This window comes from Triturus cristatus, chromosome 8, assembly GCF_964204655.1.
Source record: "Triturus cristatus chromosome 8, aTriCri1.1, whole genome shotgun sequence".
In the NCBI taxonomy this organism is placed as follows: domain Eukaryota; kingdom Metazoa; phylum Chordata; class Amphibia; order Caudata; family Salamandridae; genus Triturus; species Triturus cristatus.
This window is the reverse complement of record NC_140591.1, coordinates 1005742077-1005766347: the sequence shown is the minus strand read 5'-3', so window position 1 is coordinate 1005766347 and position 24271 is coordinate 1005742077. Positions and strand designations below refer to the sequence as shown.

General features: G+C 40.9%; 1 protein-coding gene across 1 annotated transcript in view; it reads left to right on the top strand.

The window, feature by feature from the left end:
• LANCL3 (LanC like family member 3) overlaps positions 1-23701 on the top strand; it is a 322352-nt gene extending 298651 nt beyond the window's left edge. The window contains exons 4-5 of the mRNA XM_085622574.1: positions 7452-7659; positions 23010-23701. Coding sequence (XP_085478700.1) covers positions 7452-7659; positions 23010-23169 — 368 coding nt within the window. The 3' untranslated portion in view covers positions 23170-23701. The remainder of the gene's footprint in view (positions 1-7451; positions 7660-23009) is intronic.
• Positions 23702-24271: the final 570 nt, after the last annotated feature.

Here is a 24271-nt window from a genome sequence, read left to right as displayed (position 1 = left end):
TTTTTTACATATAGGATGCCGATATTTTTGTGATCGATATTGTTTTTTATGATATTTCTGTATTTCAATATTGTTATTATTAATGTTGTGCCATACAGATAGAGTGGAGTGAGGATAGACAGTAGAGGAGCCACAACCAGGAGGGTAAAAAGCAGTTCAGGGGTAGAGGATAAAGAAGAAGGCAACGGCAGTGGTGCTAGTGGCAACACCAGTGGTGGAAGTGAGCAGTGACCTCCTTAAAAATAATGTTGGGTTCTGGCACTTATAATTTTCTAGTTCAGTGGTCTGTACCTCTGGTCTGCCTATTGAGCAAATATATACCTTCATAAAGTAATACAATTAGCAGGTACTTGAGTCAATCATATTACAATTTGCCCCTATTGTTTTCCCACTTGTAATACAACCACCTTCATTGAGAAATGTCATTCTTCATGGACATGTAACAGTTGTAGCCTCTTCTCCAAGCATCCATTCCTGGGCTGATATCATTGCCCCATTCTTGTGGTATGGTTTTGTACCACCAACAATCCCTATTGTCCAGGATCAGTTTGTATTTGGGCATGACAGAGCCTTCATATTTCATATAGTCATTGTTGTGAACACTATGACTGCTCTCATTTAGGCAGTCTGTTTCCATTTCCTTGCTACGGTTAGCCTTTTAATTTATCTTTACTAGAACGTGCGAAGTTGTTCGAGCACACTCAAAAATTCTGCTATCGTCATGGCTATTTCAATGTTTGAAGCCATTACAGTATGGTACCTTACAGTGTAAGTGTGCTGTTTACAAAGATGGAGGCTTAATGCCAACATGTCTCCAAGCCCTGTTTTATTTTGTAAAAACAGGATAAAATGAGTGGTCAGCAGTATCTAAACCCCTGGAAATCTAAAACTGATTAGGAGAGGTGTTTGCGCCAGAATTATCACCAGACGTCACACCAGATTGCTGAGACAGCAGCTCTCAATCAGAGAGTTGATTCCAGAAGTCATGCAGAAGGTGTCCTTCACCAAAAGCACATGTTATGCTTACGTGGCAGAACTCTGATAATGATTAGCTGCAACCAGCTAGTCAAAGTTATGTTTTACAGTCCATCCTAAAAAACTCTAAGCTTTGAAAGGCTGGTTTAGCTATTTAATGCTTTAGGTAAGTGTTAGCATAGTGCTTAGAATTAGTTTTAGGGTGTTAGGATGTAAAACTCTTCCTAACAATATTAGAAATATTTATTTTGTTTTCGTTAGCTGTTACATTTCTAACTTATTTTATTTGTGCGTTCTGTGTGGTTACCATACATATTTTATGCACTTTATCGAGGATTTTAAATGAAACTTTGGAAAGTACATGTTCTCTATTCTTAATGCTATATTTGAGTGTGGTATTATTAAACAAAAGATTGTTTGGATTGCCACTGTGTCCCTGAACTCATCTAGAGCGATTGATAGTAACCTGAAAACGTAGTCTGCACAGAATTGCACAGTGGGCTCGTATCAGGGCTATGGTCAAACCAGCTTTCTAATTCATTGTTGGTGCATTGAATTAAATCCTGTCATCAGAGGATTAGAAATCTGACCCTTGCGGCTCTGGGGACTCCAGATTTTGTATCATGATGCTTGGGGTCAGCCTCACCAGGATTTATATTGTATCTACCAATAGCCCATGGAGCTTCATTCAAAAGTCATGTATAGGTGAACATCCCAAAATTCTGTGCAAGAGTATGCATGGTTCTGCTTAACATTTTATACAGGATGGTGTAGTGAACGGTCCCATAGACTGCACTCGCAACCTATGGTAGTAGATACTGAACAGTATTTTCAGCTGAAGCATTCTGAATGTGGATTGAATCTCTACCTACTTCTATGTGATAATGTCTTCTCAGCCCACATCTTCCAACTGCTCAAGTCAGTGACCCACTTTTCCTATTAGGCCCATAACATTTTCTGGTAGATTGTTATTTATTGGTCCATATATCTTGGATACTGTTCCTCCCTCAATTTCCTCCATCAGTATTCTTGCTTCATGTGGAAAGGGTTCTTGTACTTCAGACAACTGAACCCACTAACTATTTAGGGTGTTTTGCATTTGTGTATAACATAGTATTCCATGTGGGCTATCTCTAACTCTGCCTGCGGAACTGAACAAGCCTTCATAGTCTCTGTTTCCATCACATCTCCTAGCCTCAAGAGACCTATAAGATCCCAGTCTCAGGTCCTGCAAACTTACAGTTGTACCACCTCAGGCAAAGGGAAACCTAATGCATTACATACCTTGGTTCATGTGGTAATTACTGTGGCCATTGTTGGGAAAATCACTTGGAATCCTCCTACTGTAAACAAAATGCAGGTATGTTACATCCAAGAGTAAATACCACCAGTCATTAATCACCTAAAGATGTTTCGTCCACATATTTTCCCCTTAGTTGTGGTGATGCAATGATCCTTTCATAAGTCGAGTGGGAAAGTTTCACAAGGGCGATGTATGGGGCTTTGGAATCCTACTGAGCTATGTCAAATTACTGCCTTTTTGAGGAATAAAAGGTCTGTGATCCAAATGTAATGTCCTATAGCTGTTTATGCAATGAAACCATCTTAAACAGTGTGGCCTTACCAGTCAGAAATAGAGGATGTATTCCTCAGTGTGTTTCATCATTCCTAAAGCCATGGGGCAGCTTACAAAGATTTTGTTCATAAAAGCTATCTCGATCGCTAGAGATCGCAGTACCCAGATATTAAAAGTCATCTTGCAGCACATTGATACAACAGTCATTTTGGACATTTTGTCATATTTACAACGCTTTAAGTTATTTACTATGCCTGGGGAATTTAGGCCCTCATACAATCTGCCATACTATCTGCCAGCAGCAGTACCAGCACATGTTTAAGATATCTATCTCAATCCGCTTAACAGTGCAGAAGGAAACCAACTATCTCACTCACCAAAATTTTTAAGTGTTTTACCACTTAAACACACATGGAGTGAAAAAAGAGCAGCTACTCTGTAATCATTCTTAAAAAACACTGCGCATGTGGAATTGTTAAATCCAAACATGCAGTAAAAATTAGTAAAGTATTAGAAACTCAAAATTAGTATTTAAGGGCTCTCTTTATAGGGATCCAAGAAAATTGGCTCCAGTTAAGGTGGGTCCACACAACGTTAGCCCCCCATGCAGGGTGCCTATTAAGTTATCGTATGAACCAGAGGTTTTCTAAAGTTTTCTGCACAGCTAGGAAATACACCGAATTTCTGGACAAAGGTTTTTCAAATGAGTTTCCTATCTTGTTTATTGTCCTCAGCATGGTACAGTTATCAAGCAGTTTCACCTAAACTCGAAACCAGTGCCTCCAGTTTCAGTGGTACTAAAGAAGAAGATGGAAAAACAAAAGACACTTGGCAAGAGCCTCCCATTTAAGGTTTCTCCACCAGGGCTGTTCTCTTCTAATGAAGTGGGGGGGAGTACTCATTGATTCAAAACTATAATTTCCAGAGTATAAATTAGAGACACAAAACATGAGTAAAGTTGAGTGTTCAGAGTTTGGAAATTTGTTTGACACCATGGGCTGTTCTACACACAGTGACCTGGGACGCAACAAGTGTGTGCACCCACTTTTTGTGTCTCCAAAGTACTATAGTATTACAGAAGGGTCGCAGATGCTTGTGTGGTTGTTTCTCTAATACTAATAGTGCTACCTCACATGTAGTGTCAGAGCTATCTTCAGAGGGCATTCACTCATTTGCATGCAGCGTGACCCCATGCAAATGAGGGAATCACTTTGACTCTGCGCCGGGCACTATTATAAAAGTGGGGGCAGAGGCAAACATGCACTTAAGAGGCACACTGAGAGTGCACCAGAAAAAGGTGTAACACTGTTAATGTGTCCCATGAGGGCAGAATCCTGGAGGAAGGTAAAAGGGTCCCATGGACGCTCTGGACATTGCCCTGCAGGTGGATGCAGTCACTCACTGCACCAGCCTGCAGGGAGGTCTCTAAACCCTCTGTAAACTGCAGGGTGGTTGCTACCTGCACAGAGAAAGACAAAGTGGCTTGGCAGTAGTTGTTCTGCACTTCACTGAATACACTGTCTCCAGGACAAACACAAATGTACGGCTGCCCTGGAGGCAGCACATTTATTATAATAGGGCGCACTGTCTCAGTTTGCACTCACTGTGGAGCAAAAAAGGAGATTTTGTCCTATATAAAATATGGGGCCATGTGTCTTATTGTTAGAGTGAAGCGAGAAGGAGTACTGGTGGCAAAGGAAGACTTCATATCTGCCTGTATGCTCTTGCAAATTTAGCCATAAAGTCACTCACTTTACGAGGTCTCACTAAAACTGACAGATCTTTCTACTATATGTGTTTTCTCTGGGAGTATGCTATCTCAAGCAGACCTTATAAAAATGATGGGCTCCATTTAGGGTTTGGCAGAACAGGAGAAATGCTGAATACAGGCAGTCTTCCCGCCCCAACAAACCAGCAGGTAACTTGCTGTATTAAGAGTTGGGGGAACTACAGGGTTACCGTCAGTGAAGCCTCCACTGACATTAACTCTTGACCCAACCATGTTGGCCTGTCTGCCACAATCATCCCCCTACTGAGGGCAGGACTACTGTCATTCATTTTCCCAGCCAGGTCCACCATATGAGGCATGGCTTAAAAGAGTAGGGAAGATTTTAAATGACCACCAGGCACGGGGAAAAGCTCCCTGTGTATCGGGCCACTTACTTTGTGGTCAGAGAGAGGGAACAAACACCTGCTTTTGTAGTTTGTTTTCTATAAACCTAAATGTTTTCCTAGTGGGCCCTTTAAACATAGAGCCCGCTCAACAAGCTGAATGGAGTTACAGAATTGAAAGCTTAGTACATTGCAGTGGCCACCCCCAGGGTAATGGAGGTTATGACCTCAGTCCCCCTGTTGGACCAGGGGCCCATCCACCAGGTCTAATTAAGGCTGTGTATGTTTTTTTCTAGACAGGAAGGAGGTAAGGGCCGAACTTAATGCAATCACTCCATCTACCATCCCTCTTTTCCTAATGCCCCTGGCTCAGGCATTCATTTTAGATAAAGTTTTGTGTGGCATGGGTATGTGGGCTGAGCGAGGGCCAGACATCATCCAACTCCACTGTTGACATTGTGCTACTGATGCAGAGATGTAAATGACCAGAATAGTGGTTCCATCTGGATTATTTATGAAGCGTTTATGTTATATTATGTTATCAAAGTGAAATTAAATTGTATTTGGAGATAGAACATGAATCAAAATAGAGGATACAAGACAAGGCAAGGGCCAAGAGGAGCAGTATCAACGCAATAAATGCAGTCTTATATTAAAAACAGGTTCACTATGAGGTGCAACATACAAGGATGATAATAATGCAGTGCTCAAGTGGATCAAAAGTGCAAAAGAATAAACAAGTGTGAATACAGACAAAATTGCATATGGAGATTATAGGGAATTTATCTGTTAAATCACATTGAGGGAGGGTAAAAGGAATGTCAGTTGGGGTAGTTATCAATGTTCCCACCAGGGTCACTATTTATAATGGCTCATCATCATTACTAGGTCTGAGAAAAATTTGTAGAAGTCCTACGTAAGTAAGGGTTTTGGGTGAGGTATAAAATCCTGACCAACATGGAGGGTCACTGTAAAGGTACATAAACCCAGTGGTGGCTCCTCTGCTATGGCGGAGGAGCATCGCCCCCACCGCCAGAAGCCAAAAAATTGAAAGATAAACGATAATAAACCCTTGTTTATTATAATTTTCTTTTTGCTCTCAGAGCCAAGGCTTGGGGGCGGGGCCAGGGGGATGACAGGCACTGGGGGGAGTGTTTTGCACTGTTATCAGTGCGCATGACGGTTTGGCCGAACCGTTATGTGCACTTCAGCTCTCTCCCATCCTAGCTGCGTTGCTAGGCTGGAGAGAGCAGGCAAAGGCTCCCAGTCTAACTGGAAGAGCAAATCAAGGGTTCTCAGGTCAATCCTGTCCCTGCTCTCATGCTGCCAGCAGCATGAAAACAGCATCAGGATTGGCCGCCGTGGACTCTGGGAGGCTGTGCTTGCAGTGGAGAGGAGCGCAATGCTGTGATACAGCAATTTGGCATGTGTTTTTTTGTTTTTCTTTTTTGTCTCATATTCATCCATCTCCCTCCTCCCCCCGCCGCCCCGCCAAGTGTAAGATTGCTTTTGTTGCAGCAACAACAATTATTCAAAATTGTGCCTTTTCTTTACAGTTCATAGTTCTACATAGCATAGGTGCAGATCTCTGTCTATACTATAGAGCAACATTAGGCTGGTTTACACCAATTAACGCGTATAAAGTTACAGTGATATTTTGTGTCGTATGTGTCCCTACCCACTCAAGTAATGGGGTGGGGAATAGTTCTCTTTCTACTAAGGGTAAATCTCCACCCAAAGTTGTGAACTGCATTTAAGTAGAAATATATGTCCAGGTATAATTCGCAAATATACCTGCACAGAAGTCATGGATTTATCTTCTGAACTGTGGAACATGTGTTGGAAGATAATGACCTCATCAGACTGCTTTCTTTACATTTCATTGCCATAAATCACAATCCGCCCCACTGATTTTATGGATGCACACATCACCTGTACACAGTATAATAGGTCCGCTATAATACTGTTTAGAATACTATCAGACTTATTTATAAGCCCCTTGCGCCGCAGTTGTGTTACTTTTTGTAACACTCCGATGGCGCAGAAGCCTGCTCCACATTTACCAGGCATCACTAAGCCACTTTTTTTGGCTAAATGCTGCCTTGTAAATATTGTTCCCTTTAGCGCAGCAACATCCATGGCTTTTTGACACTGCCCTAGATTTACAAGAAATCGTAACTCTGAGGCAGCGCCAAAAACTTACACCTCCACAGGGGAGGCGTAAGGGAGGCACAACAAGGAGAAATATCTTTACTTCTCGTTTTTCCTTTTAGCACATGTAGGAAGAGGAAAAAGCCTCTTGTGATTGTTTTTGTACAAGATGGTTTCCCTTCTTGCACAAAAACAATCATCCCTGCAATGCAGGCACCCTTGCATCCTGTTGCAAAGGTGCCTGCATTGGCACACGGCAGCCCATTGCACGCCAGCACAGGGGAAAAGGACAGTAATGTGCCGTATCTGATAGATACAGCGCATTGCTGCCCTTTTCTTTTACCGTAGGGCAGTGCAGCAGGAAGGCCTGCTGTGCTGCTCTACGGCAAAAACTCAGAAATGAGGCTCTATGTCAATAGCGTTAGTGCTAGCCTTCACCACAGAAGTGTACCTTATTTCAGAAATATTTGCACCTACAGTTGTTGAAAAGATTAATATTACATTTAATTTGATGAGTCAGTGAGAGGCTTCTTTTACTGCACTTCGGAGTGAATCACCTCTGCTCAGGCCTACTAAACATGTTCTGTTGTCAACACTGTAGTTAGCATAACGTTGTAATTTATATATATTTCTACAGGAATTGCATATCTATTTGCCAAGGCATACCTGCTGTCCAAGAAGCCCTCCTACCTGGACACCTGCATTCGCTGCGGAGAGCTAACATGGCAGAAGGGACTGTTAAAGAAAGGCCCAGGAATCTGCCACGGTGTGGCTGGCAGTGCCTATGTGTTCCTCCTGCTGTACAGACTGACAGGGAACTCGAAGTACATCTACAGAGCACAGAAGTAAGTCTATTTGCATGCCAGTGGTTCCGGCCCTGTCAGAAGGTCTAACATGGGAAGGTACCATTCTGAAGTACCTAGGAGTCCAAATCTATAGAACTTAAATAAATTTAGTAGAATGGAATGCTAGACCAACCATTCGGGCTATGAAAAGTAGTGCCATATTTCAGTAAACCGGCCGTGACACAAGCTCCCATAGAGGAATATGAGTCTCTGTTCATCCCTGCACCCTGTGGCAGTCACCCCAAGGTGCCTGCCACAAGATGCAGGGATCAACAAGGCCTCCAACCGGATGCAGAAAATAGAAGGGGCCCTGCTAGGGGCCCCCAAACACGCTTTCTGACAGGCTTTCCATGTCAGAAAGGCTGGCCTGGAAACCCTGCCGGAAACCGTGCATCATAATCCGGAAGGCGGAAACGCATTCCATTTGTACTACGGGCCGCTCTCCGACTGGCAGACGGGCTCCTGGAGCCCGTTGGACGCCAGCAAGAATGACCGTCCGGTTTTAATTCCGACCAGCTGTATTGTTAGCAGCCGGTTGGAAATGAAACCGACGATGTGTCGGAAAGCCTCCGACCTGAGGTCAGAGGCTTTCCGACACTTAACATAATCGGCCCCTAAGTGTTGCATGAGATGGGGCCATATTTAGAAGGAAATGAAAATCCACGCAGTGTGGCTTTATGTGTCCTTGTTAATATGGGGAAGCAGGTTGGCCGCCAGTACGTCACAAAAAGTGACGCAGTGGTGGCGCAAGGGGCTTGTAAATAAGCCCCTAAGAGTACAAGGAGGTCCTAGTAGCAATGGATGGCTGAGAGTACTTAAAACATGGGTGGAAGCAGAAGGTTACCTGCTGCACTAAGGGTTGAAAATAGGGTTGAGGTCAGTCGACTGCTAGAGCTTGGGATGGCATAGCGGTTTCCATACCATATGAACAAATGGAGTAACTCCATCCCTTAAATTGATGGGTACAGCGGTCAATACAGGGTAAATTTTGACTGGAAAAGAAAGTAACAGATGGGAGTTCCCCCATCTTCCGGTTACTCCTCACCAACGTTTACTGAAAAAGCACTCAGACCTGCCACGCTGAAAACCTTAGCTGCAAAAGACTATACACGTTATTGAATGGAACTGTTATTAATTTTGAAACGGGTCCAATGACTTTGTATTAACATTGGTAAGAACGTTATGCAGCTGGAGCAATGTTTATGGTTATTGTTAAAATGGACAAAAGCAATACAAATATGCTTTAGAAAAAAGTATCTTCTAATGCTGACGTCATCATCATGAAGTCACACAACAGAGTCCCCTTGGGTTTGCTGTTTGTTTTAAAGGCCCAGTCAGAATGAACTTTATTGCCAGTCACCGTTTTATGACCCGTCTTCTGTTCGTGAGCTGTCTTGGTGCTGTGGACAGACTTCCAGTGAGGCTTTAGATTCGGATCGTTGCAGCGGATGTTGTTTTAAAACAAATCTCAGAATAGAACAGGTTCCAATGACGACCCCCAACCCCCCCAGCCACCCTCCCCCCCCCCCCCCCCCCCCCGGCACAGCATTTATTGATTTCTTGATGGCTTGCGCGTCTTACTCAGCACGGGCCTTTTGAGGTATTCAGCCGGCGTCAGCTCTTCGCTCTCACTCCAGGATCAATGATTCAAGTTTCATTTTCAGGGAGCTGTGAAACGCAGCGCTTCCGTGGGCGCCCTGCCCAGCGCAAATACCACATAGTTAGCAGAATATTTTCTTCTGTTTGTTGGCGTGTGTGCGAACCCCCTCCCCACCCGCTACCCCACCCCTTAGCTCTAACAGAGATGATAAATAGATCCCTAAGGCATTATCGATTTTTAAATATACTGCACTCCATGTGACTTTGTCGAGCCGCCATCTAAAAATAGCTCCCACTTGCTGGTGGCTGCAGAGAGAACCCCGGAAGGGGATCCCGTCACATCTAAAGAAGCACTAGGCCCGGGCACGAGGCCGCAGAATGTGCAGAGCGCTTAGAAATGAGTGTGCTTTGTCTAGGCCAGAGGTCTGCAACCTTTTCTTTACTATGAGCTGATTATGCTCAATGAATATTTTTAGGGTTCTAATAGTAACCACATCAGACACGATTACATTAGTGGCCACCCCCTTCAAGCTGTCACCACCTCAGTGCATCCGGCAGGACTGCCAGCAAAAATGTAAACAAGCATTTGCGATGCAATAGGTCTTGCGTTTGTGAAACTTAGCGCTTTTGGTGTTGAAAATGACAATGTTTTTAACTTTTGTCTTTTTATTTGCAGGGGAGTGATTATTATAGTATAGCACTACTGCCATTTGTATGACTTTGTGGCACTGGGGAACCTGAAAATAGGTTATGAGGGAGGGGAGACAAAAGTGATATGCTGCCTGATTTAAAAAAAAAAATGTACTAAATCCTTGAAAAAGCAAACACATAGGTATTGTAAGAATAAGCAAAGCGTGTGAAATGTAACCAGAAACAACAAGCTTTTCATAAGGAACCAATCTACCTTCTTACATAATTTCATAGAAAATAAATCACGAGTCAAGCGATCAGACCACCTTATGTTCACAGTTTTATACACATGGAGCAATTACTAAAACCCATTGCAAAATGCTGCTGTAAAAAACATAAAACACAATCACTTTCGTGGCCTAATAAGTGCAAAAAGTAAAATAAGGTTAGTCACACAAGATTAGAATACATAGTAAAGAACATGAAAGCAGTAAAATACAAAAAACTACAGACTGAGGGCCAGATGTACGACAGTTTTTTTGCGGTCGCAAATGGGAAATCGGCCTGTTTGCGACCGAAAAAAGGGTCCTGGCATGTACAAACGCTATTTTGCGAGCCTGTGACTCGCAAAATAGTGTTTGCGACTCGCTATTTGGAAGGGGCGTCCCTTCCTAATAGCGAGTCACAATGGAACGTACCACTGTTTTGCGACCACAATTGCGGCCACAAAACACTTACAGTTTGCCACCCACTTCAAGTGGGTGGTAAGCTACTCGCAAACCGGAAGAGGGGAATCCTAATGCCCGTGAAAATCAGTTTCAAAATGGTTTTCCGGAGACACTCTAGGACCGTGCCAGATACATAAAGCATGAATAAAAAATTCTGCTCTGTAGCAACATATGTAACAAAGTGATTTCACAGGTTTGTTTCCACCCATCATCTAAATTATAATAACAAACAGATAAAACCGGAGCTTTATAAATGTATGCTTGTGATCAAAATCAAACAGTGAGCTTAAATATGTTTGTGGCTGATTAAAAGTGTAACAGTGAATTAGTAAGCATTATTTCATTGCCCAGACTTGGTAGTGTTTGAAGAAGGAGATTCATTTTTATGCATTAATATTGAAGGTTTGGGCTGCTGTGCTAAATATTCTGAGAGCCATGAGCTGGTGATTAACAACTTACAAATCGATGAAGACAAATACCTTTTCTAAGGGATGTCAGTTGTATTAATTTGCTGTCAAATAAGCATTTTCAAGATGAACTCAGAAACTATTTGCAGTTTATGGCAGAAGATTTACCAATAGATGTGATGGATTCTAAGCTATTTATATAAGTTAAATTCTAATCTGATTTACACCTGCACACTGCTGTGTAAGAAAGAAAACTGTTCACTATCCAAGACACTAAAGAATATCAAGAAGAAAACGTACCACTTGCCGGAAAAAACAAAGACGTGTACCAAAATGAAGTGTGGGCATTAATGTTGCCGACATAACTTTTAGCATTGTACCTGATGATGGACGAGATAACTTTTATTCAGACGCAAAACAGGAAGATGAAAGGCTAACACGGTTGCTCTCCCAGGTCGCTCATTGGTGACATTTAGGGCTCTCTTTGGGTCCTTCTTTTGGAAGAACTTTAGGGAGAGGTGGCTCTTCTTAATGGGGCTTCCGTTTTTGGCATAGGGAGGTGCACTGCTGGCAACCCTGGGGGGGGGGGGGCACCACTCCAGGTATGGTGTTTCAAAGGAACACAAACAGATCTGACAAGGCAGATATTAACGATCTGGGTGGTGGAGCGCGGGCGGGTAGCTCCAGCCACCATTTCACGTGCTCGCTCAGAGTCTCCCAGGGGTGTCAGCATTCGGACAACGGCCTCTTTTCTTCAGAGAAGTGTTTAACAAACACACAGATTATGACTCCAGAGAGGCTTTACAGAGTTCCACAAACAAGTCTGCAGGAGTTCACTAAATCCGAAGCAGGTCCCAAACACTCTACTCAGTACCCGATTTCTCGAAAGGGATGTGTAGACATAAAAAAAGGACAGACAGTAACGTCCCAGTCAGTTTCAGATCGCACCCAAAAGCAGTGGAATATGGAACAATGTCTTCTTTTTTAACTCTTTTGGGGCGCAACGTGGAACTCAAGAAAGATTTGTTTAAATCTCCAGAGTGAACGGGACTGAAGCTAATTAAGCAGGCGCCTGGGTGAATAACTTGTAAGATATAAAATAAGTAGTCCCAAAAGGAACACTTAATCACCTACTGCGCAAGTAGTCTGTACTTGGCCGGTGCTTCTTGCTATGAAACAGACATGATATTCCGGAGCACCAGCCAATAAGGAGCCAGGAAAAAAAGAACAACAGAGGAGTGAGCCAATGGCAAGCAGCAGACAAAATGACACTCCAAAGAGTGATTACCACAGCTCCTCCAGATAGTGCATGCGCAGCCTAGGCTCGACCTAAAAAAAGGCTATATCAGTTTGAATGCCTCTGCTTGGGTAACACATACCAGCCATAGCTTCAATGCCCTTGTCACCAAGGTAATTGTATTAGTACTAATAATAACTCTTCCCCATTCCACACTATCACTCAAATATCAGCATAAAAAATATGTTTGAAATGCAAGTACTTTTCTCCAAACCCCTCAGGTTATGAGTTCTGGAAATAAACTTTGTTCTAATACACCCTTTTCAGTTTTAGTATACATATATTAATTCAACCAAGCAATAGCTTCTGATTTAGTAGGCTGTGCTGAATCACAGAAAAGCTACTTAGAGACAGCTGGAGAGGTACCAGTAGCTCACGAACTACTCAAGTTGGAGAAGCCTGGTAGGCAACTTGAATAGCAATTCCTGAGCAAGGGAAGCCATTACTTTTTATACAAAGGTCACAAATGCACGGTGCTGAAAACAGAGGAACCGGCTTAAAAGAGAGTCGCATTGGAACGAACAAGTCCTTCCCGTTTCTGCTTGCTAGTAAGAAAGGGACAGATCCAAAAACAGCTATTCCTCTTCATAAAAATGGAAAACACAAAGATGATGGGTGGGATGATAGAAAAGCTGTCAGCCGATGGCAGCCCCTCCATTCCATCGTTTTTCATCTACTACACCATTTCAGCCAAAGACCAGTCATGGAAATCCCATCTGGCTGAGACATGGCCTGCCAGTTTGGGCTAGATTGTTCCTATTGCAGCAGGACCAAGGCTGATGTGCATATATCTGTCTAGAGTGGGATTCCGTAAAAAAAATATGGTGTGGAATGTGGCTTTAGCAACTACCAGCAGCTAGAATTAATTCAAGCATTCCTTCCGTCACTTTGTAGTTTGTTGCACTAGACCAGCAGTCATCCCTGCAGCTTGTTTAATAGGAGCTGTATACCCAAAAGCTCCAATAATAATTTGTGACCCTTGCTCTCAAGATTAGCATGTCTCACAAATATCTGTAATGTATATATCTCCCAATTGGTAATAAACCTGAATTTATAATCTGGTTGCAACATTTTCTCCTCAGGAGGGCTCCAGCACTTAATGTAAATATAACTCTATATTAATAATGATGACTTACGGGACGGTACCGACCCTGTGCGATTGGGCAGTTGATATGGATAGGGCAATGATTGCCGAGAAAGATGTCTTCAAACACAGGGGCTGCCCCAGGAAACGGGAATCTAAATGGGGGAGGTGGAATAGTTATAGGGGAACCATTTGCTTGTCCCCTACAATAGAGCTGCAACGTGAATAAAATAGACTGCTGGATATCTCTGGTCTCGATGACGTGTCTTCACATGGTACTGAATAAGGGAACTGCTTGCCCGCCAAGTGCTAAATGCAGTACATTTTTGTTTCATGATCTGGTCCTCCTACGTGGGAATTATTTGATGTATATGCCGGAAAGTATTACTATGACTATGTGGAAGGGTTTGTACTGTGTCTCCCAGATTCCAACTGTATTGCAAAGTGTACATTCATGCTGTGGACTCCTATGCTGTTTTATTGCTGCTTTATGTTTTTCTTTTTCTTTTATCAATAAAAAATGTTTAAACAAAAAAAAAAAATGATGACTTACAATTAGGACAGATAAATAATTTTTTAGAAAGAAAAGAATGTAAATAAACACTAATGCATTTTTTAAACCGATCTGATTTTGTTTCCTTCTAATAACGTTTTTATATGTTAGTTCATGTTTTGGAAACATGGGGCTGGCCAGGCTTTTTAAGTCTCACCTTGTCGTTTTTAATTTGTTCTTGCCCCAGCTCGAGTTGCCATTCTCTTCATTGAACATGTATTCCGTTGATACAAGAGCTCCCCTTGTCTACAGCTTTCTCCTTATGCCACAGGGCCCTTTAAATCATTTTTTTCAAAACAATTTTAAACATTGGGGCTTATTCAGGAAGCCGTTTTGAAGTACGTGAAGCAGTACCCTGTACTACTTTTTCGTGTACTTCTACATGTTTTGTTTTTTAAATTGGCCCTAAAACATCTAAGTGGAAATAAAATATTAATATCTAGGAAATATTCATGTACAATTAGTATAAATAGCATTGTGCCATATTTTTACTTTTACTGGGGATTTTGGGGCCAATTGACAAAGGCATTTAAGAGTGACTTAAAAGAGTATCACTTGTAGTAGTACTCATAAATGATGCTTTTGTGAATCTGCCCCCAAAAAGTGTAGCACAGATTGCAGCACACAGTCTGAAAATATTTTCCAAGGATGTTAACACTTTTTTCCACTTTAAAATGTATGATGCTATTGGTGGTGGGCATTTTTATTTACAGATAACTTCAACAGCGCATGCAGCACTGTGATCTTTATCGTACATGGCGATACTCATTTGGATTGTATTGTACCTTGAGAATTAATTTTCTGTCTAAAATATGTGGCACTAATTTAGACATGCCTCTCAATTTGTTTGTAAACAAGTGCTTATAATATTTTGCTCACGCATCCCTCAATTTCACACTAATTCACTGTCCCTTCCCCTTCCCTTCCTGTTCAACTGGGCACACCAATTGTGTTTCTTCAAAAAGTTTCTTTACTTATTGTACCAGTTCAATACATGAAATTGTTGTTCGGTGTGATTAAACAACACTTGAACGTTCGTTATAATTTTGTTGATGTATCCTTTACATTGTCTTTCCATTGTACTGGGACCATTTTGTTCTATACTGTCCTACACCCAGTGATTTTTGGGTATACCCTTTCTATAGCAACGTTGAAATGAAAAAGTCAACTATTTAGTCTATGGGAAAGGGGAAAGGAAAAAAATCCCCAAGTTGGATCAAATACCGTAACTATTGGGAACGGAGGAGAAAATGTGATTGTGAATGGAAATGATGGTGAACTGGTAAATACTGTTATTAATGTCCCTGATATGGTTGAGGTTGTGGTTGTAGAGTCACATACTCCCGGTATTAAGCATGGAGGAAGAGAATCTTTAGAATCCCGGAGGCATCCAGTACGGTGCCCTGGGGATCTAACTGGCTCTCCAGCCCTCCAGGTATCCTTTGGATCTGTTCTTAAAACAGTAGATGTAATTCTACACAGAACACCACACACACCTCACGGAATCATAGAAGAGCCCCTTGGTCCCTATCCAGTAGAGGATGTCCAAAATAAAGATTTTACTCTCCCAGATCTAGATTTAGAACTCTGCAGGAGATATATTTCTCGTGATACTAGCAAGATTATAGAACTAGCAAATACTCTAGCAATAACTGTTCCTATAGTACTAAAATTATTCAGCAGTACTCCATCCAATAAATCAAATTATTCTCTTTTGCACTCACACCCCTCTATGAGCCCCGATCTAAATATCAGCGATACCCAACCCAGTCAAATTATAAGGAAGGATATATTAGTCTCGGACTCACTAGTATCCTTAGAACATCTCATCTATTATCCTCTATTCTAAACCTACTTCAAAAATTTGTAGGAGGTTCAGACTGTGTGTTGGAAACTGTAACTCAAATATTAAAGGTATTGTTAAAAAGTAACCAGGAGAAGGAGGTTAGTTCAAGAATTGATATTAAACAAGTAGAAGCGAAAGCAAAGGCAGAAGAGTTTCTGGAGAATATACTTGAGAATGCTAATAGTCACCTAACTTATACTGCTCATGATGGCAATCGCCAAATTGATAAGCAAATGAATAAAGTGATGATGATAGAGAAGACCCCTGAACCTTTACCAGAATCTATACAGGTTATCTATGATTCAGCTCAAGAAGTAAAGGACTCAGTGGATCAGCGTAAAGGATAGACAAGGAAGTATTCCCTATTTTTAAAACCCAGTTAAGTGATGAGAAAGAAAATGTCTTAGGAGCTTTACACTTGGAAAAAAATGGGAGAAATTGAAAAAATGAAAAGAATAGAGGGAAAAAGATTAAATCAATACGAAGATTCTCAAAAAAGAAGCAAAGGAGAATTCGCTTTAAAGAAAACATGGAGGCCTCAGTTAGTGAGGAATCTTCCTCCCAGACGCCGCAAAATGCAGCACAAGATATGAACCAGAAAGATGAAGTTGATCTTGTGAACCCAGGGAATAAAGATGTAGCAACAGAGCCAATGATGGCCTATGAGGCCTCCCCCTCGAATATCGCATACTCCATAAGAGTTTTCGATAATATTGTAATAGAGGGGTCTCCATTACTTATAACAGCGGAGCATTCGAGGCCTGTTAACCTCCTCCCATCAGTACTTAATCCCTTGGCTGTCCCCTTCTCTGACATCGTAAAAATGAGAGGTAAACCTGAGATAACTGATGTTGAACACATCTGGGCTTACATCTACTTCGGTAGCTCGAGGCGGCTGCTGCAGGGACGACTTTCAGAGAAGATGGGGGGAGAACGAGAGTCCACGCGGCACTCCTGTGCATGTTTTATGGGAATTCCCATGTCCATGATCAGGGTTTTTCTTGCTGGCTGTTTTATGTTTGGGATCTCGAATGCAGACGTTCTCTTGGATTTTCCAGAACACGCTGCTTGTTGGAACGACACGGTGAGAATCACGCTCCCCCAGCTTCCTAGAAATTATTCCTGGCAGGAGCTCTATATCCTAAATTCTGAAGGTGAAAAGATGGATTGTGAACATGTAATTGATTTTCAGACCCTACAAGTAACTGCACATAAAGACTGTATGAATTACCAGGGAAGCACCCATTACCTCACCTTACACTTGGTGATCAGTACATCTGGGAAAGTACGGACACCCTCCAGTTCGATTTTATTCCTCTGTTTGATACGGATTTAATATTAAATAGGACTTCACTTCTTAAATGTTTCCTGGAGATTGAAAGTTTGAAACTAATACAAAGTAGTGATATAAGTTTAGTCTTCATCTTAAAAACAGAAGTCGGTTATAATTCGAGGGTAAGGTTTAATTCCAAAATTATTGCAAACCTTATATTACAATGGTCAGAAGGCCTACAAAGTAGGGGGATTGATGTCATCCCATTTTCTGAGAAACCCCGAAATAGAGCCCTCAACAATAGGTCTTTGTCAACCCACTTACCCTCAGGCAGCAGAGATTGCTCGAATGAAACAGAGGAATTAAAAATCTGTATTACAAAAAATGGCAGACAAGTGAAATTCAAAGATTGCACCCCCTTTTCCTTTAAATGGAACTCCAAAGAAGAGAGTCCACAATGGAACTGGTTACCTGGTGTTCTTTCGAGCAGATCCAATAATAAACTTCCACAAAAGCCATCCTTCTAGCAATGAATTAAAAATAATATCTTGTAATGTTGCAGGAATAAAGAATAGTAGGGAGAAGTTACAATACTTATGTGCATTAGATGCAAACATTATTTGTCTTCAGGAGACCTGGTGTACAGAGGAACTGCTATGTAAGGACTATTTTACTTTAGATTGCAAAGCAACCTCATCCAGGAGAGGACATGCAAAGGGAGGGGTGGCTTACTGTGGGTGCTTACTGTCAAATAAGATAAAATGAAATTATGATTACTATAAAGATCCTAGTAATCTTTTTTAGCAATAACATTGTATAATCCTGATAATAATGTAAAACGCCCACCACTGATATTGATAAATGCGTATATTCCATCAGATGCCTCTCACGATGTACTCTTAAAGAAGGTTTTTTCCTACATTAAGAAAGTTAATGATGTAGAACTTCCCCCTCATATAGTCTTGGTAGGGCATCTGAATTGTAAAATCTCTAATTCTAATTTGGACATATTCCGAAACAAGGAAAAAGAAGAATCTCTACAGATCCCACAAGTGCTGTTTCCACAAAATATTTGAACAAATAAGAGAGGGAAAATGCTTATTGATGAATTAACGAAGGCTGATGGCATTATAGTAAATAGAAGATTGCCTTCAGATACACCGGCCACCTTTACTTGTAAATCTTATAGCGGAGAATCTGTTTTAGACTATGTGGTAGTGGGAAGTACCTCCTTCTTCTTATTGAAAGATCTTAAGGTTTTCAATTCTTCCTACAGTGACCACAAAGTACTAACTCTAAATTTACTCTTGAACGATCCATGGGCACCAAACTGTGAATCTGTTAGTTTTGCTAAGAAATCAGGGAGATGTCATTGGGATACCAAAGCCATCTTGGGCCTGGACAGTGTCTTAGAGGTCTCTGTAGAGAACTTGTCTAATTGGAATGGAATAGAAATTGCCAGTTTTAATGCATTTATGATTAAAGCGATAGAAATTGCGAAGAAATCGAATCAAAGAAAAAGTACTAAAGTAGTCTCCAGACCCCTCCTGCCGCTTAATCTTGAAATAAATAAATTAATTAGAGAACAGTACTTGAATTACTCCTTGGAAAGATTTCATAGAATATTGCTATTAAAGAGGAGGAGGTCTAGGGTAAAGGGTAAGTTAAGAAAAGAGAGGGGAGATAACATCTGGATTAAACTGAGAGAAGCAGTGCTTAAAGGCCAAGTAAGAGAGTTTTGGTCTCTTATCGGGGAGGGATGTGGAGCTAGATCTCGACCACTCCCAGTTGCCATTGAGAAGCATAAATGGGTTAGCTTTATTCAGGACTTATATGCAGGTAATGCAATCTCAATTGATTGTATTGCACTAAAGGAAGACCCCTCATCGTATGGATCGCCATCTGAAAAAGAAATGGAATGGGCGATGGGCCCGGACGAGTTACCAATTACAGTTTTAAAACAAAATAGTACACTGTGGAGTAACATTCTTTATCCGGTGTTTAATTATTGCTATGCAAATAAAATGGTCCACCCTTCTTGGAAGTGGAGTATATTAGTCCCCCTGTTTAAGAAAGATCGAGATGCCCCACACAACTACTGTCAAATTGCACTTCTTGACGCAGTGGGTAAAGTTTTTGCTAAATGCCTCTTGATCCAAATTAACGACTGGGTGGATGCGGGTAAAATTTTACCATTTGAACAAACAGAGTTTAGGACAAAGCATGGAACTATTGATAACCTAACGGCACTACAGGTAATAAACGAAAAATATGTCACATTTAGAGGAGGAAGAGTGTACACAGCGTTTATAGACTTCTCCACAGCATTCGATATAGTAGATCGTCTCGTGCTGTGGAGAAAACTGTCAGACCTGGGTATGCCAGCCATCCTCTTGGAATTAGTTTGTGCTCTCCATACAGACACTTGGTGTAGAATCTCTCCCAAACTATCCGTACTGTAAATGGCCTCAAACAAGGATGTTTATTGGCTCCGCTACTATTCTCCCTATATTTATCCAACCTTCCTCATGCTTTGTCCCAAAGTGAGGGCATCGCCCCATTACTGGGGGGAAAACCGATTGCTTGCTTACTTTATGCTGACAACATATTAATATTGGATTTAATGCCGAGGGGATTAAATAGTCGACTGCAGGTGCTACACGAATATGCAGAGGCCCACTATTTAAAGATAAATGTATCTAAAAGTAAAATAATGTGCATGCACGGAAGAAAAAAGTTGCAGTATGGGAATTTTGTTTGGTCTGTAGGTGGCCAAAAACTAGAACTTGTAAAATCTTACATTTTCTTGTGAAAAACGTTGTGTGGCAACCTAAGTGATAAAGCCCATATAGAAAATAACATTTATAAAGCTATTACACAGGGGAAAAGCTTGGGCTCCCTCTACAGATTTACTGGAAAAAGACACTTTGCACTTTTATTAGAGGTATTTTGTGCAAAAATTCCTGCATCCCTGTTGTATGGTATTGAATTACTTGATATAGGAAAATGGGGCTTTTTAAATACAACAGAGGGCAAAATTTTAAGGAGCCTGGCCTCAGTCAACTCTGCTTGCCCCGTGGCTGCACTAAGGTTAGAATTCGGTTTAAGAAGTAGCTGGGTACTGGGTCTTGCAGGGATAGTGCGATGGGTTACAAGCCTGGTAAAGGGTGATCCTGGTACACTAAGAGTTTTAATCCAGAAAGAAATATTAGAAAGCTTAAAGGAGCAGTCATTAATTGTTAAACATTTTAGAATTGCGATTGACTTGCTACAACCGGATGAATCCGTACTTTTCACCCTATCACCATATCAATTAGAGGCCATTTTGAAGCAGGCCACTTTGAAATTAAGTTTCACCAGGGATAGGGAAGCTCGTATTCTAAAGAGAGGTGTCCACCCGGCCATTGACTCCTGTGTGATAAATAAAGTACAGGCTTATATCTCTTGGAACCTGCCCCATGGAGTGCGCCGCTTCTGGTTTTTATTGAAGCAGGGTATCCTCCCTTTAAACAACGTCCTATCTAAATGGTATGGTTCTTCTCCGGTTTGTAATCTGTGTAATAATTCTATCCAGGGTGTTAATCATGTGCTATTTATCTGCCCCGCTCTATTATTGTACCGGCGTAAATGGATGAGACCAATTTGTCTACAATTATCTATCCTTTCGGCCTCTGCACTAACAGATTCTATTTATGAACCACCAAATGAAATGTTTTGTCATAGGATTTGTAACTTTTTAAAGTGTTTTTTAAATATGTATTAAAACATTTATATGAAGGATATAACTACTAAATTTGGTTTTATCTGATGTTTTATAGTACTCAGGGTATTGTATATCATATTTTAATGTTTTGTATTTGGAGATGTCTTTTTATGTGGATCTCTTTGGAGTTGCAAGATCATAAATAAATAAACTTGAACTTGATTATGTCCGGTTCTAAACTGAAGTGGCATTCTGTGAAAAATAACTGTAGACTGGGATGCAGCTTAGTTACTACCAGTGTCTGAGATTAATTCAAGCATTCCACCCATAACGTTTTGTATACTTCAGTTTATTGTGCAACACATATGCCCAGAAGTGGGTTCCATGCTCGCTGTGTCACCGGAACCAGGCTATACCTGACTGAAGAGCACCAGTCAGGGTGAAACTGGTCTTGTGTTCCTGTTCAAGGAGGTACGGGAACACAAGGTTCTTGGCTGGACTGTTCCTATTGGAGCAGGGTCAAGACTGATTTGCATATGGCTGGGTCCAAAGTGAGGTGGTCATGGTGTGCAAAATTACAGTAGGCACGAATGTGGCCTGAGTTATTATCAGTGGCTGACATTAAAAATAAACATTCCACCCATTACTTTTTTGCATACTCCAATATAATTCAGGGCAAGTGTATGCCATATTAAAAGTTTTAGACTACATTATATTTGAATGTGGCCACCAACAGCGCTTCAATGCCTTTTGGCTAGGTTTGTGCTATTCAAATACTGTATATAAAAAAATACATACATATGGTCCTAACCATTTCTTGAGCAACTACTGCCAAATATGATATGGGCCCTTGAGAGAATGAGATTCAAGCTCCTGAAACCTTGGTAGTAAAGGAGGACTGTGAAATCCTAAACAAATAGTCTTTTCTTGGAATAAAAGCAAATAAACCTGAACATATTCTACCTTCACTATGAGAGGGATCCTTTGCAGACCTCTTTTTATTGGAGTAAATATGTAATCTCCAGACTATTTGAAATCTGGAAACCTTGTTAAATTGTTACCCTCTCTCGTACTCTTCACTGTTGCCTAGCCCTATTCTCTGGGGTTCAGAAACTGTTTATTGGACAATTTGAGAATGTTGCCTGACCTTTTCAGTTGTGCATATGCTGGAGAAAGTGGCTGCAGGAACTTGTTCTGACTGCATGACCTGAAACCAGTTTGCAGTGGTAAATGCAGGATCCTCTTGGGGAGAGGCTCCGTGTCTGAGTATGCAAATGAAATAACCCAGATGTATAACCTTTGGGCTTTCAAATATGTAAAGACAGGAACTGAGGCAACTGTGACTAGGCATGGCGCTTATAAGAAATTTCTTGCAGGGCCCAATACAGCCTAAATACCTGAACAAACGTATTCCCCTGCCAAGGAAGAGGAGAACTCTCAACAGTTCCATGGTCTGATGCCATCTAGTAGCCGTGTTAGCTGTCTCCTCATTAATAAGCATGACTGGCTTGCTTCAAAATCTATAAGTTCATTTTGAACCATGAATGTGGGGAACCTGAAAAATCACAGTGCCTGAGAAATCATCCCCCCTCTTTTACCTCTCTCCTGACAGCCCAGCAAAATGACCCATAGGAGAAGACAGCTGGAAAAAATGACTTTACATTACAGCATTATTCTGAATGTTTGTATGGAATTAAAGATAACTATTTAATACTTTCTGGTAAAAATCTGGGTGTGCTGGGATATGTGTATAGACTGTCATATGGGATTGTGTTGTTTCTAAAATTTAAACATAGTTAGTAGGATTCCTACTAACATCTTGCAGAAAATATTGTATTTAAGGCTAGGCAAGATGTATAAACGTTTCTTGGATTCTTGTCTGTTTTTGTAATGCTTACTTTTCTTTATATGCGTCACACATTTAATTTACAACGGGTCAGAGAAACATCCAGCTGCTAACTTTGAACACACCTCAAATCATGCTATATTAAAAATTGGCAAATAGGCACAGATGTATCAGTATTTGAGAATTTAATAAAGAGATCTATGATGGGTTACAAGTGCATAACTTTTGTCTACAGTGGCCCAGAGCGCATCACCTCTGTTTTTTTATTCATGAGGATTGACTTGGTTAATTAATTTGCATTGATCCAGCACTTTATATATAACACATGATAATGCTATGCAGATAATCACAGTAATAACATTGATTGTGTTTGTTTTTTCATAGGTTTGCTGAGTTTTTGTTTTCAGAGGAGTTCAAGGCAGGCTCCTGCAAACTAGACACCATCTACAGTCTTTACGAAGGACTCTCAGGAACTGTGTGTTTTTTGGTTGACTTATTGCAGCCCAATCAGGCAGAATTTCCTCTTTTCACCGTCTTTGCCTAGTAGACACTATTGTATTCCTTAACCAAGTCTCACAGTGTTGGATCTCTTTTATCGTGCTCTTTTTCTTGCCAGAGTTGCCATTTGGATTTCACCAGCAACTTGCCTTAATTCTTATGTACAGCAAGTCAAGGTAGAGTGATATTGTAGCTACATCATTACAGGACAAGACACCAACAGACGACTAATGTTTGGATTAGGGACCATTTCTATGGATATTTCAAATCATTGTGAACTAAAATCAATTCCTTTTGGATATAAGACAATACCAATTGCACTGACTTTCCTAAAGAGAGTAAGGGGCAAGGTGATTCTATGGATCTGAGCAAGGATCTTATCATTGAAGAGCCAATTGACAATGTACCTGTAATGAAATATTGTAATAACTGAAATTAGATGCTGAAAGTTATAAAGACAAGGTGCTAAAATGCCAAAGCCTTTTTCTCCTTGATGGTATTTTTTCCATGGATCCTAACACTGACATTTCCTCTCATCTGATAAAGATAAGGTACCAGAAACCTTCAAATAAAGTAACATAAGCAAATATAATTATTTGATAATTATGTGATGATGTCAAACAATGCAGCCAATGCAAGTTTTTATTTTCCACTTTACATAATGTTTTGGGCTCAACAATGTTAACCTGTGAATTTTTCTGCTTCACCGAAACACTATTTACCTTCATTTCAAACCCAACAGAGCCTATTGCGTTCAATGTTGAGGTTCTATTAGTTTATGAAGAGATATTTAATACCTATTATTAATTATATTGCTAGCATTCTTCTTTACTGTGCACCCAGTGCTAATGGTTTAGAAGTTCTTTATAGAAAGCTTACTTCAGAAAGAATAAGAAGCGGAGCAGAAAAAAATGCAAAGGTAGAATATTTTAACCAACGCCACTTTTCTGTAACTAGGTGAAATAACTTTGGCAGCACACATTAAGAATACTGATTTCCAGCTTTATTCAGGCACAGCAGCAAGGGAAATCATTCAGCCTCGAGGAGACTAAAATCTGTCACTGATCATTGCTTCCCCAGAGGTTCCGTAATGACCTTAAGATGCTCTACCAAAGGAATGCTTGGCTGTCCACAAATTCTAGTGACCA